General features: G+C 36.0%; 3 protein-coding genes across 3 annotated transcripts; 2 read left to right on the forward strand and 1 right to left on the reverse strand.

Annotated features, from left to right (window-relative positions):
* Nucleotides 1-1907: 1907 nt before the first annotated feature.
* Tsp_12060 (golgi reassembly-stacking protein 2) lies at nucleotides 1908-6708 on the forward strand. The gene is made up of 10 exons (XM_003372047.1): nucleotides 1908-2102; nucleotides 2435-3134; nucleotides 4090-4196; nucleotides 4311-4391; nucleotides 4437-4640; nucleotides 4701-4787; nucleotides 5518-5648; nucleotides 5703-5796; nucleotides 5856-6375; nucleotides 6554-6708. Exons 1-10 carry the CDS (start codon nucleotides 1908-1910, stop codon nucleotides 6706-6708), a joined length of 2274 nt encoding a protein of 757 aa, XP_003372095.1.
* A 537-nt stretch (nucleotides 6709-7245) lies between these two features.
* On the forward strand, nucleotides 7246-9862 carry Tsp_12061 (WD40 repeat-containing protein SMU1). Its single transcript, XM_003372048.1, has 10 exons — nucleotides 7246-7274; nucleotides 7530-7596; nucleotides 7662-7805; nucleotides 7872-8024; nucleotides 8120-8359; nucleotides 8425-8565; nucleotides 8800-9015; nucleotides 9220-9372; nucleotides 9534-9686; nucleotides 9764-9862. Exons 1-10 carry the CDS (start codon nucleotides 7246-7248, stop codon nucleotides 9860-9862), a joined length of 1395 nt encoding a protein of 464 aa, XP_003372096.1.
* A 1885-nt stretch (nucleotides 9863-11747) lies between these two features.
* Nucleotides 11748-13245, reverse strand: Tsp_12062 (cuticlin-1). Its single transcript, XM_003372049.1, is given in 7 exon segments — nucleotides 11748-11950; nucleotides 12016-12199; nucleotides 12255-12471; nucleotides 12483-12564; nucleotides 12641-12783; nucleotides 12882-13027; nucleotides 13084-13245. The coding sequence occupies 7 exon segments, from the start codon at nucleotides 13243-13245 to the stop codon at nucleotides 11748-11750; spliced, it is 1137 nt and encodes a 378-aa protein (XP_003372097.1).
* Nucleotides 13246-14447: the final 1202 nt, after the last annotated feature.

Raw genomic sequence — 14447 nt, forward strand, 5'->3', positions numbered from 1 at the left:
GATTTGCAAAATGCAACCGTGTCATATTACAAATAAATTTACACTTTTCTTTCACACATATCAGTGTGAAGTAAATGTTAATGATTTGTTTTACTGCATTCCGATAAAAATTATTTTAAAATTTCTTCGCACGACTGATGCATTGCATCATTGTTTACATCGTTTGGATGTAAGCCGCATGTGCACTAGCTCGAGGTAATGCATATTCAATTTCGTCTCATGCTATCATCAACAATCGAAATAGCATAACGTTACACTGGCAAACATGAGTGATTGAATAAATTGAAATCCACTCGCTTTCGACATATGTAAATTTTCAATTTTTCAAATAACAGATCTATCTACGCAGTGGTGTTGATTTAATGAAATTAATCCAGAGTGAAGATAAATATTAAAAATGCAAACGTACATTTGCGCACATGCTAAAATGTACATCAATACTGTTGTTGAAACGCGTCTGTTGTTTACTGGTCACCTGCGCGTCAACATTCCAATCAATCAAAGACGCCTGAAGCTCGCTCATCTTATCTGTGTACGTACTACCACTAGCTGACTTAGCTGTGCCGTGTCATTAAACTTTTCCTTCCAATTTCATGCTAACACAATTATAAAAGTGGGCAATACTGCATCATAATCATTGTAACAAAAATATTGTCCGTGCGTTAAATATCTGTTAAAGAAAAGCAGCCATCATTCCAAAATGAAAAAAAATATGCATTATTCTAAAAGGTCTAACACAGTGTTTCTCAACCAGGGGGGCGCGCCCCCCTAGGGGGGCGTAGGAAGGTTCCAGGGGGGGCGTGAGAAGTAAGAATTTTTAGTCCTGCAGAGGTGTTTGAAATTCAGCTTGGTCTACTTCAGCTAAATTTTAACCGCCTATTTTTTCTGGTCATCTTAGTTTTAGCTTAACCGCGTCAGCTGTGCGCAATTTATAATTTCCCTTTGCACTAAAATCGCCTTTCGAAATTCACCTGATGTGACGAGAGACGTGAATAATTTTTGAAAGAGGCATATACACGATATTTATCAAACTGATAGAACAAAGCCGTATTTTGTCTAATGGTGGAAACAAGCAATGCGGTAAAAATTTCGCCTGAAGTCGACCATCACACTTTATTTTCTCATTCTTTCCTTCATTCGACATCGCGGCAACACCAACTTTTGTCTCGTGTGTGCATATATTTGCTGTTTATTTGTTTCAGTTTTCAAGAGATTTTGTAATATCAGTTGATTTCAGATTGTCTGAAATCACATCAATTCAGGTTTGGTTTTTTCCGCTCCTTTTATTCTTATCAGTAATTAAATCTCCCACTATGATTATGGTTTTTAGCTTGGCTACTCATAATCGTGAACACAACGGTTTTATTACATTTCGCACCACGGTTGTTGCTTATAGAGTTTGTTATTATTTCCAATAGGCAAGTTATTTATTAGCGTACTGCTATGTACCACGAAGACATCCAGTTGGTAAACGAGCTGCGAAAACTAGTTAGATCGGATTATCCATACGACAGGCTGGAAAAGGAGGAAGTTAGTTAGTTAGCGTCTGTGTATATTCACATCATCAATAAAGTTATATTGGACGTTGGCGTGAAATACAATACGTACAATGGTGTCGAAAAAACGCAAATATGATGCAGAGTACATCAAATACGGCTTCGTGGCTATTGAAAAAAACGGCGTTGAAGTGCCACAATGCGTTGTATGCCTTGATACATTCAGCAATGATGCTTTACGGCCAACCCGACTGCAGCGGCATTTGCATCACCGCCATCCTGAGTTATCAAAAAAACCTGTGGAATACTTTTGCGCTGAAAGAGATTCCCTTTCTCAAATGAGACTTGAGAAAAAAGTCAAGTATAATCAGGAGACTGTCAAGGCTGATAAGAGCATCATATGAAATAGCCATGTTGATTGCCAAGAATAAGAAACCACATACTATTGGAGAAAATCTTGTTAAGCCCTGCATTGTGAATGCAGTAAAGATTCTGCTTGGGGATGACATGGCGAAGCAATTTAAAAGTATTTCTCTTTCTGATTCAACAGTTAAACGCCGAATCGATGAATTAGCTGATGATATAAAACAGCAAGTTCTTGAAAAGGTAAAGTGTTCTCCTTTTTTTCCTATAAGTTGTGATGAGCCACAGACCAGGCAAACTGTGCACAGCTCATTGTATACGCACGGTTCATTGCAAATAACACAATTGAAGAAGAACTACTTTTTTCTGAACCACTGAAAACTACAACGAAACGAGCTGATGTGTTCCAAGCCGTGTCACAATTTTTTGAAGTAAATGGCTTGATGTGGGAAAAACTTGTTGGTGTATGCACTGACGGTGCACCCGCAATGCTTGGCTCTCGGTGTGGCTTTGTGAAGATGGTCTAATCAAAAAACCCATCTATTTTTGCAATGCACTGTGCAATTCATCGGCAGGCTTTGGTCGCTAAAACTTTGCCTGATGATCTCAGAGAAGACCTTAATTTTGCCGTGGAGGTTGTCAACTATGTGAAAAGCAGTGCATTGAACACTCGATTATTTGCGTCACTCTGTGAAAGTTTGAATGCTGACCACATGGCACTTCTCTATCATACAGAAGTTCGTTGGTTATCAAAAGGAAACATGCTTGGTCGGATTTATGAACTGAGAGAAGCAGTGGCAGAGTTTTTGGAGCAACGAGGAAGACGCACAATGTGTCGAGCTTTCAAAAGTGAACATTTTCAGCTTAGCCTGGCATATCTTGCAGATATTTTTGAAGCACTGAATTTACTGGATTTGAAACTGCAAGGAGCAAACGCGAATGTTATGGCTCACTATGACATTGTTCAAAGCTTCATTGCAAAAATTTCCTTATGGTTAAAACAAGTTGAAAGAGGAAATTTGACATGGTTTTCAAGACTCAACGAGCTTTTCAGTGATAAATGTATCAGCGAAGATTTGAAAAGAAAAATAAAAGGGCACCTTAGAAGCCTACAAGATGAGTTTTTTTACTATTTTCCTGACGTAGAACCTGAAAACCTGATATATAAACTTGTGAGGAATCCATTTTTAGTTAATGTCGAAGACCTTCCACACGATCTTCAAGAAGAAGCCATTGAACTGCAATTCAACAGCTTAGCTAAAGATAGCTTTGAAAGTATGCCATTAGAAAACTTCTGAGTGAAGTTACAAGCAGAATATCCTAAATAAGTTCACAAAGCTTACGTATATTGATTCCTTTTTCCTCAACGTACCTTTGTGAAACGGGATTCTCAGCTCTCATGACGCTTAATACGCAACATCGAAACAGGCTAAACGTTGAGAGCGACCTGCGATGTACCTTATCACCCACTCCACCAAGAATAGACAACTTAGTCGCAAATAAGCATTGTCAATATTCTCATTAAATTTTTATTGTGAATCATTCAGGAATGTTTTACTGTGGAAACTAGCTTGGCTTGATGCAACCATGAAGCAAAATGTTGCTTTGCGTACACTGAATACATACCGTACTACTTTTTATTAGAGAGGGGGCATTAACTGCCGAACTTTTATTAAGGGGGGCGTGCGCTGACACAGGTTGAGAAACACTGGTCTAACACGAAAATTCGTTGCAAAAATGTTTTGTAAATAATTAAAAAATGCCTTCTTGCAGAACAATTGAATTTTCATTGATTTTCCAATTTTTTATATTTCTTGTCAATATTCACATCACAACGCTACACTTTAAACTAGAGCTGACGTCTTTCACTTTATTTATGTACTTTAGTATTTACTGTAGGAAAACATTACCTGATGTACATTTGATGGAATAATCTGACAATTAAGAATTGCAGTGCTTTATTTGAAAATTCAATTTTAAATGTATTTTTTGTGTTTGAAACCAAATTAAAAAAACATTATTTATTGTAGCAAAAAAAGATTTCTGTATGTTTTTTTCATTTAATTATATTTTTCAAAAAAATACGATGATTGTATTATTTGATGAATTAAAAACGTGCTGCATGTTTGATTGTCTTTATATTATACTTTAAAATATGTCAAAACAACTTTCGTAAATGTTTCAGACGTAGTGATTAATATCAATCAACTTGACTTTCTTTAAACTGTAGATGACCCTGTGCTACGTCAACAGTTGCGTTTTTCATATTCATCGAAAATGGGAAATCAGCAGAGCGGTTTTCAAGTTGGGGGAAAAGAAGGTTATCACGTTTTACGAGTACGTTAAGTGGATGCTTTATCGCTGTTTTTTTTTAAATTTCATGTTGAAATTTTTACTTGCTTTTCAAAATTTAACTGTCAGTTTTCTGCTGCATATATGCTTAATTAATAGGTACAAGAGAATTCTCCTGGTCAACGGGCTGGTTTGGAAACATTTTTCGATTTTATTGTTGCCGTTGGAAATCAGCGCTTGGTAAATTGTTGATTTGACAAACGTAGCTGTCAGTGATAATTTTAGGATAAGGATAACGATTCGCTGAGGGAAATATTGAAGCAGCATGTGGAACGACCTTTGGAAATAACGGTCTACAACAGCAAAACTCAAACCATTCGTCAGACACAAATCACTCCATCAGAGAGTTGGGGTGGACAAGGTTTACTTGGTGTATCGATTCGATTTTGTTCCTTTGAAGGTGCCAGTCAGAATGTCTGGCATGTTCTTGTTAGTGCTGTGTTTTTTTTATTGCCTTGCTATGCTATATGCACGTGTTTATTTTTCTAGGATGTGCAGCACAATTCTCCAGCAGCTATTGCCGGACTGCGGTCGAATTCAGACTACATATTAGGATCCGATTCTGTTTTAAATAATGTAAGTAAAATATTTCTTTTATTTCTCAGATGTTGTAATTTTCAAAAATTTTTTTCCTCATTTAAATTATTTAAATTTCATAAATCATTTCTTTTTCTCACGGGAATTTATATCCGGTATTTATATCTTTAATTTGACTTTCTATAGTGATCTTTACCGTAAAAAATGATCCATTCTTTTAAAGATTTAATATCCCTTTTATAACTAAGTGTTATTGGTTTGTTGTCAGTTATGTATGGTTTTAAAATTACCCGAGCATTTCTACATCTTAATCTGGTTAAATTTTTTTGCATAATGACTTATTGATATGATTTGGGAAACTTTGCTTGTAATTCTTTCATGTTGTTTATTTAAATGGTGCTTTTTCGTTTTATTGGTACCATTTATTTTCAACTTATTTTGTTACTTTCCAAAATATTCAAGTTTACAGTATTGTTTTAAACACTGTTTGGTTTTATTTTTCTATTCCCCGTAGAATAGTGAAAAATTGCTGGTTTGAAAATGGCGTGTGTAGATATTACAAAATATGTGTGTTTTTGAAGTTGGAACGTGGTAGTTGATTATTTCTGTTTTAAACCAACCTTTGCATAGTCTGTTGTATAGCCGAGACAAGCTTACTGTAACCTAGTTAATTTCGTTGTCCACTCTGTTTGTATGCAGTTTTTGTTCTTGATAATTTGGTAAATTTGATGCTTTATTATTATTATTTTTTGAAGAATGATCGTTTTAGGCCGACGATTTGTTTTCGCTTGTTGAAGCCAACGAAGGGAAACCGTTGAAGCTTTACGTTTATAATGTAGAAACGGACGCAGTACGAGAAGTTACACTTATTCCCAATGTTGCGTGGGGTGGAGTTGGAAGGTGAAAAATATCTTTTTTTATAATTTTGAATTAACTTAACTTTTGTTCTTTTAGCTTAGGTTGCGATATTGGCTATGGGTACTTGCATCGAATTCCAATGTTTGTTGATCGTTCGAAGAGTGTTAATAATTCCCAGCAGATACCAGTTGTATGTTTATTTATTATATTTTCTTTGCTGTTATTTGATGTTTTATGGGATAATTTCAGCATAAAAGTGCTTTGCTGAGTGAAGATGCCGGTGCAGTGATGTCGACATCGCCCAATGCAGAGATTCCAGTTAAGAAAATACCATCAACTGTGAATGCAACTCCTCCACCACCGCCTGGATTTGTGACGCAAAATGCGGCAACGGGCAATTCAAATGCAGAACTTTCCTCTGCACAAGTGGAACAGTCGATGAAGGGAATCGTTGTGGATAATCAAAGTCTAGATACTGTTGATCTGCAAGCAACTAGACCGGTTAACGAGTCTGAAATTTCCATGCCTGTTTCTGTGGAATCTAATTTTTCGTCTCAGGTCCACCAGGATTTGCCTTCATTAGCAGTTTCCACTTATAATAGCAATATATTACCGATGATTTCCCAACAGCCGATTGCAACTGCTCTACCAAATCCGAGCATCCCATATGGTGGCTTGACAATGCCGTATGGATTCACTGACCAAGCTCAACTTTATCAACCACCCGTATCGTCTGTTCCTGTTGGCAGTTATTCGTTGCAATCTGAAGGTGATTGAAATTCATCCATTTCTTTTTGTTTTGTTTTGTAATGAAGTTATTTAAATGCATTTTACCTTATTTACTGCAATGCATGCGCATACTTTTTTGCGCATTGGAGTTCTTGATAATAACAATAATTGTTGTTGCTGTTGTTGATTTAATGTATAAATTTGATATCGCTTTCCAGGTATTCCATCATTTCAACCAGTTAATTTCCCTACCCCGAACGCTAACGTTGGACCGTTATATCGCATGTATCCACCACCACCGTCGAATTTTATTAGTCCGCCAACGATGTTTTATCCTGTGTCATCAACTGTTACTCAGCCATCAAGTGGTTGAAATTTATTTTTATTTTTATTTTTGAGCTATGTATGATTTTTTTCCTTCCAGTTCCGGAATCTACACTTCCTGGTTCTCCTGTTCCACTACCGCGTGTATATTCTCCACCGGTTTCATCTGTAGCTGTATCTTCCCAAGATTCGATACATCCCGGATATTGATATTAGTATTTTGAAAGGCAACGCAGAAAAAATGTTAAAAGATATGATTAACTTGTTGTTACTGTGATTTTTGATAATTTTTATTTTGGCATTTTTTAAAATTAATAGTATTCATATTTAAGATGATTTTGCCATGGCACTGGAAAGCAGCATTTTATTTGTTTCATGGTTTTTGAGGTTTAAAGTGGAATAGAGAGTGATGTTTTTTTTGTTTTGTCAGTTAATAAAATTCCGTATTTATTTCATCGCTCTGTTTGGAGCTTAATTTTGTTCTCAGTTTGTGGTTGTACTATCCATATTATGAATTTATTTTTGTTTGTTTGCATATAATTTGAATATATATTATTGTGGTATTTCAGTTTCTGATCTAGCAACGATGAGCAATATTGAAATTGAAGCAGTGGAGTGAGTATTTATTTTTATTTTATTTATTTAGTCGCAATAAATTTGCACATATTTGTTGACAAGAACAAACGAACAATTTGATGTATGTACACTACAAAATTATTATTTGCAAAAGTGTTGAAGATAAAAAAAAATTTTCTTCTCTTATTATATTACTTTCATGTGAATTGATGTTAAAAAGTTGTCATTTTTCTTTTTCCTGTTTGTCGGCATTTGCGAAGACTGATGTATAATATATATGTATTGTAATTTTAGCATCATTCGGCTAATAGAGCAGTATTTTAAGGAGAACAATTTGACGCGATCTCTTGAAATGCTACAGGTGAAGTGGATTTATTGTATTTTTATTCTATATTATGTAATAATTGTTTTTTTTTCTTGGTTTAGGAAGAAACGAATATCACATTGAATACTGTCGATAGCATAGATACGTTTACATCGGATATTCTTTGTGGTCGTTGGGATACTGTTCTTCGTGTAATTCAACCTTTAAAGTTACCAGCCAAGAAACTGGTCGATCTCTACGAACAAGTAGAATATTTTCTTAGCTGTTTTTTGTCACTATTTCGAACGTAATTGGAATTTGATTTTTAAAAGGTAATTGTGGAAATGATAGAACTGCGCGAATTGGGCACCGCCCGACTGATGCTACGTCAGACGGAGCCGATGATCTACATGAAGCGTGTGGATCCGGAACGTCATTCCAAATTGGAGCACTTGTTGACGATTAGTTTTTTCGATCCACGTGATGTAAGTGTTTATTCAATGTTTAGGCTAATCGCTTTTGATTTTTGTATATGTATCTTATTTTAATTGTCGTCAATTTGACGCTGCATTCATACCAGGCCTACGAGCAAGGGACGAATAAAGAAATTCGCAGGCAAGCAATTGCAACTGATTTATCCAACGAAGTGATTGTCGTTCCACCGTCGCGTCTGATGGCTTTGCTCGGTCAGGCATTGAAATGGCAACAGCATCAGGGTTTGCTTCCGGCTGGCACAAAAATCGACCTGTTTCGTGGCAAAACTGCCATGCAACAGCAGGAAGACGAGCGCTGCCCGACGCAAATCCACGTCACTATTAATGTAAATTTTGGCATCGGGAATTTGTTGTTGAAAGCGAAAAGTTAGCGGTTGCTTTTGATTTTCAGTTCAGTTCACAAGTTTATCCAGAATCCGCGATGTTTTCGCCCGACGGCCAGTATTTGGTCTCGGGTTCAGTGGACGGCTTCATCGAGATATGGAACTTTTTGACCGGCAAACTTCGCAAAGATTTGAAATATCAAGCGCAGGTTGGACATTTGGTTCATTTTTGGCTCCGTTTCTGCCAACGTGATGATGGCATTGAGTTTGCTCTTTTTTTTCAGGATAATTTTATGATGATGGACGACGCTATTCTGTGCATGAACTTTAGCAAAGATTCCGAGCTTCTGGCAACGGGAAGTAAAACTGGCAAAATCAAGGCAACGCTAAATAAATAACTGTATGTATGCATTTGGGAAATTTAAATGTGAATAATTTTCTAGGTATGGAAAGTATCTTTGGGTCAGTGTATTCGCAGATTGGAAAAAGCGCATCAAGAAGGTGTGACCAGTGTTCAGTTTAGTAGGGACAGTTCTCAAGTTCTCTCCTCTTCTTACGATTATACTATCAAGTTGACTGACTTACTAACTGTTTTTGCTGCTTGTGTTGAATGTGATTTGCAAATTTTGAACATTTTAGAATACACGGAATCAGGAGTGGTAAATTGTTGAAAGAGTTCCGTGGACATACGTCGTTTGTCAATTGTGCAATCTTTTCTTTCGATGCGCATCACATAATTTCATGTTCGTCAGATGGTTCGATCAAGTTTTGGAATACCAGAGTATGGGATATTGTTGTGTTTTCGTTGTATCAGAAGAAGGAAAAAATTTATTAAAAAAAATTTTTTTTAAATTTACTTGCAGTCTACTGAATGTGTTAACAATATTCGCCGTATGGGCGGCGTGCTTCCTGATAACGTTTCTATCACAAGTTTGGCTTTGATGCCTCGCAATCCGGAACACATTTTAGTTTGCACGAAATCACCGTCTATTTTTATCATAAATATGCAGGGTCAGGTAAATTGCTTTCAGACATACTTTCCAAACTTTGACCAATATTTATTTATTTATTTATTTAAATCATCAGTATTTTATTGAATATTTCTTTTTTGTTTTAATATTTTGTAAAATGATTGCCACAAAAAAAAGAATATTATCAAACGTCGTAATGCTTTCAGACTGTGCGCAGTTACAGCAGCGGAAAACGTGAAGGTGGAGAATTTGTCTGCTCTTGCATTTCTCCCAGGGGAGAATGGATTTACTGTTTGGGCAGTGATCGTCTGTTGTATGCATTTTCAACTGCAACCGGCAATTTGGAACGTACAATACAAGTGAGTTGGAAATTAATTTTGTTTTTTTTTTCGTTCGTTCCATTGAACAGATACGATCGGTGAATGATTTATTTCAGGCCCACGACAAGGATGTGATCGGCATTTGTCACCATCCGCATCAGAATTTCGTTGCCACGTATGCTGAAGATGGACTTTTGCAAATTTGGAAGCCGTAGAAGAATGCATGTCTTTTTAGACTGGCTGTCTCCTATACACTGCACAGCGGATGCATTGCTGCTTTTCAATTAGTTGTTTTTAATAATTTTGATGCTATTATGCTTTCTTTTTGCTTGTTTAGTTGTCGCTTCTCAGTAGTTGGAATATAGAATGTCGACCAAAGTATTTCTAGCCTGCTTTTGCTGCGGAAATGCACGTGCACAAAGCCTGGCACGTTACAGACAAAAAAATGCTCATTTAAAACATGCTAATAAATAACTGATGAAAAATTCAGACAAAACAAACACAAGTAGTCGTCTTCGTTTGAAGTAGCAAGCAAGCCTACTGCTTTTTGTTAAGTTCACTACAGGACTGCGTTGTTGTTGTTGTTGTTGTTGTTGTTGAATGGCTTTTTTATTTTTGCAATTTTTTTAGTCACATCTAGAAGTCACTATTACGTAAGAGCACATTGTGTAAAACATTGACATGCAAGCTCAGGTGACAAAAAGAGGATTATTGCAAAAATTGTGTAAGCATCAGGTGAGGGACACAATTATGACAAATGATGAAAATCTCACTCAAACTTAGCAAAATGAATATATTTTGTTTCTCACGTTAAATATTTATTTGATAAATAGTATTTAAAATATATCTTGATTTAAATAAAAATTTGATAGTAATTTGTTATTCATGCATTGTTATTGTTATATTGCACGTATATATGTGTGTTAAGCATGCACGTTGTTGTATACAAGTATTGTTATGCATTATTTTATAGTTAATCAAAATCAAGCGCTGCAGTGTTCAATTAGAATAATATAAACCATGTGCTGTTGTTGTTAATCGACAGTAACTTACCTAGCAAAGATACTCTAGCTGAGGAAGATTTCAAAGCGAATAACAAAAAGTAATGACAACGCAATTTTTTAACTTTCTTTACACTAAAAATGGTGTTTATCAAGTTTTGATGAGGAAATTTTTGAAAGCCTTTGTGTTCGGTTGCTTTGTGGGTGCAAACGTGAAACGTCAAAATCGATGAACCATTTTTTTTGCTCTGCTCAATGCTTCATACTGTGTTCAAATTATAAAAAAAAGAAATATGCTAACGCAATCCTAACCGTCAAAACAAATGGTATTCAAATGAGTCAGCTTCATTTTTTTTTCTACTCCCACAATCGTCAAATTGCTTTGTTTATCGTTATTTCGGTAAGTGTCATTCTTTCTTTTGATGTTTTCTGCATGTTCGGTTAGATGATTTTGATACTGATTTTCATTTGGTTGCACGATCATGTGTTCATGCTGATTGTAAACTTTGAATTCAATTCATAAAAAGTAACTTAATATTCAAATGATTTTAATTATGCGAAGTAGAATAATTCATATTTTAAATAACTGGCATTTGCAAGCAGAATTTGACTTGGCTACTTTTTCAGTTTTTATTGTTGAACATAACTGACCAGTAATTTATCGTTGTTGTTGTTGTTGTTGTTATTGACTAGAATTAATGTTGTCAAGCATTCATAATCCTTTATCAAAAAATTCATCAAGCCTCATACAGCAGTGGTTTAGCCAAAGTTTTACTTATTGACATTTTCTATTGCAATTATTCTGATGCTGTGTTATTCGTTGTGGGACTTTCTTAAAGTGACACGTTGACAAATTTGATTTGGGCAGTTTACTACTGGCAGATTCTTTAGTATGACTAACGCGCTACAGTTGCTGAAGTTAATTATTTGATTACTGGCTGCTTAGTTTGCACGCAACAGGTAAGGAATAGTCCATTTTCATAATAGGATGATAATTGTAAGTCATAATCATGCTGTTTGCAATACATACATATATCAGAAGCTGGGGTTGAAAATGAACAGTGAGAAGAATGGAATGTAATATTTTGGGAAATTGAATTCACTGCTTGAATACAGCACGAGAAGATCGAGAACATAGACGTGCAATTATCAGAGCGAAAACAGTGAACAACAATAACAGTAATGCCGCAGATGCAGCGGCAAGCGTTTGTACAGTCATGCATACTTCACTGTAGTCTGAATGTTCATTTTTCACGCTGCTTACTGTGAACATTTGCTTCTCATGTTCAACAAAGGAACTGTCTAGAATTGAATAACACGATCAGAAGGTATTGTTCAGTAATATTTTGCAATCGTTGTGTAATTACCGGTTAGAATAGCCGCTCCGGCGGCAGTTTCTTCACCCAAATCCAAGACTGTGATTTTATCAGCCGCAATATCCATGTCGATAATAGGCATTGTAAACCTTTGACTGCTTGGACGGGATAAAGGTTGATCAGTGGAACGATCTCTTTTTGATCTGCTTAGTTTTTCTTTTTCGCACAGTGGAGGCTAAAATAGTTTTGTCTCTTTTTACATAAAAAACATTGAATATTAAGCAGTTTACTGTTAATCCTCGGCAAATTCCATCGCTTTTCATGCAAAGGCTTATTGAACACTGGAAGTAGACATTTGCTTTGTCGGCAAATTTGAATACATTCGACGCCACAAACGCTTGATTCGTCATTTCGTTGTAAGTCAAATCGTTGACAATTGTCTGGTCAATAGCGCAGCTAAAAGGAGCCTGTTGTTGTAATTGTAAATTTTTGAAAAATAAAAGAACTCTAAAAGGAACCCTTTTTCATCCAAAAGTGAGAATTTGTTCTCACCGGCTCCATCATCTACGTAACAACTGTGCACCAGCATTCCGAACAGATCTGCAAGTAAAAATGGGCAATTTGCATTTGTTGTTGAAACAGAATTTTATTAGATGTTTCAATATGGTCAACGAACCGCTGTCGCATTGCCAGACGTGGTAAACTTCTTCTCCAACTTTTGCAAAATTAACTCCTGGGCCGTTTATTGAGCCCCGGCGTACTTTGTATGTGCATGTTGGCATTCGAGCAGTGTCGATTAAATCAGTCGTAGCAAGATTACTGAAAAGCGTGATAATAATAATTATTATTATCATCGGCGTTTTACTGTTTTATCAAGATGAATAAATTAAAAACCAAAAAATGTGCACTTAGTTTACCTGACTTCAAATTCAGATGTGACTATTCTATCCGTTTCCATAAAAAAGCAAGTGCATCGATATGCGCGGTCTACTTTCGTCACAAAGGTATCGTGGAAACTGACAATTACAGTCATTGATTGTTCTACTCCGCGTTGAGGACCGAGCTGAATCATGCAATTTTGTTTTATGATTTTCATATTGATTGGTAATTCATTTTTACCCGCCGCTGCTTGTGCATGTTGCATTCACCATTTTTCAGCTTGTACACTATTGATGAATTCTTATTATCTTTGTATCTCTTGTAACATTCTGGCTTTTCGGCCATTCCTTTCACAAATATCCGACCCGTGAAAGGTTTCTCAGTGTTGAACACCATCGTCATCTGATGATCTTCACAGTTCACTTGTGGTACTCCTGGGAAAAGCAAAAATGAGCGTCAGAATTTTACAACGACTATTTATTTTATGGCGTGTTTTGGATTTTTTAAACTCTAACATGGTGGTTTTGAAATTTTTGAAAAATAAGATGCTTTCGCGAAGAAATATGGCTATTGTTGGATTTTTGTAGTTGGAAAAGCAAATTCTTCTTGCATTGCAATTACATTTAAATCCTCGGTAATGGATCAACAAAGGAAATCCCTCACGTGACATCTTGAACTGAAATGTTTCAACTCTGGGTTTTTGTTCTACTGCTGATTTGTCGGTGAATTTTAAGCCGACTATTTAATTAATTGTTGCTCAATTGCTCACTTTGCTCCTTGCATTTAATTTATTAAACACTGCATGCAGTTGAACAGTTTCACTTACCAATTATGGAATTGTCGACTATAGTTGATAAAGCCTGAAATGAAATGATGGTGCTGATTATTTGGCGTATTGAATGGTAAAACATGTACCGTGAATGGAAGCACAGAAATGAGAACGAAACGAAGATTTATCGCATGCATGATGGCTATACGAAGTGAATTCATGGTAACTTTGATGGCATATGAATTCTCAGCGATTTTCAGGAGCTGCGTTTTACAATGTGTAATGTGGGAATGAATGTGCAGAAATTTTGGTTTGACTGTTCTTCGTAAACGACCTTCAAAGCGGTTGAAACCAGACACTAAGGCTGTTTTACATGATAGCTATTGGTTTAAACATGTCGATCGCTTTTGATGCGTCAACCTTGAATTGCTTATTTGACACGCGATGGGCGGAGTCGTTTCTTGTTGGCATCATGCTTGCCTTGCTGAAATAACCGTAAAGAATCCTGGTCAATGCTTTACTTTGCCAAGGTTGTATTCGAAGAATGACTGTTAAGTTTTTATTCAGTTTAGCACTGAAGTTGCTTGAATTCAGTAGTGTCATTGGGGCTGACAAAATCTTATGTGAAGGATGAATTGTAGGCAGTGGAATTATGCGATTTGTTCAAATGCTAAACACCAGCAGATAATCTTAGCGGTGATTTTGTTGAAATGACGAACTAGTTTGTTCATCGTCTACTGCTTGTTTGTTTGGATTTGAGCTTCACATCTGACTCATTTGAAAAGATTTTTTCTACGTTATTTATTTGTGTCTTTCATTGAAACGATTAGGATAT

This window comes from Trichinella spiralis, assembly GCF_000181795.1.
Source record: "Trichinella spiralis strain ISS 195 chromosome Unknown Scfld9, whole genome shotgun sequence".
Classification (NCBI taxonomy): Eukaryota; Metazoa; Nematoda; class Enoplea; order Trichinellida; family Trichinellidae; genus Trichinella; species Trichinella spiralis.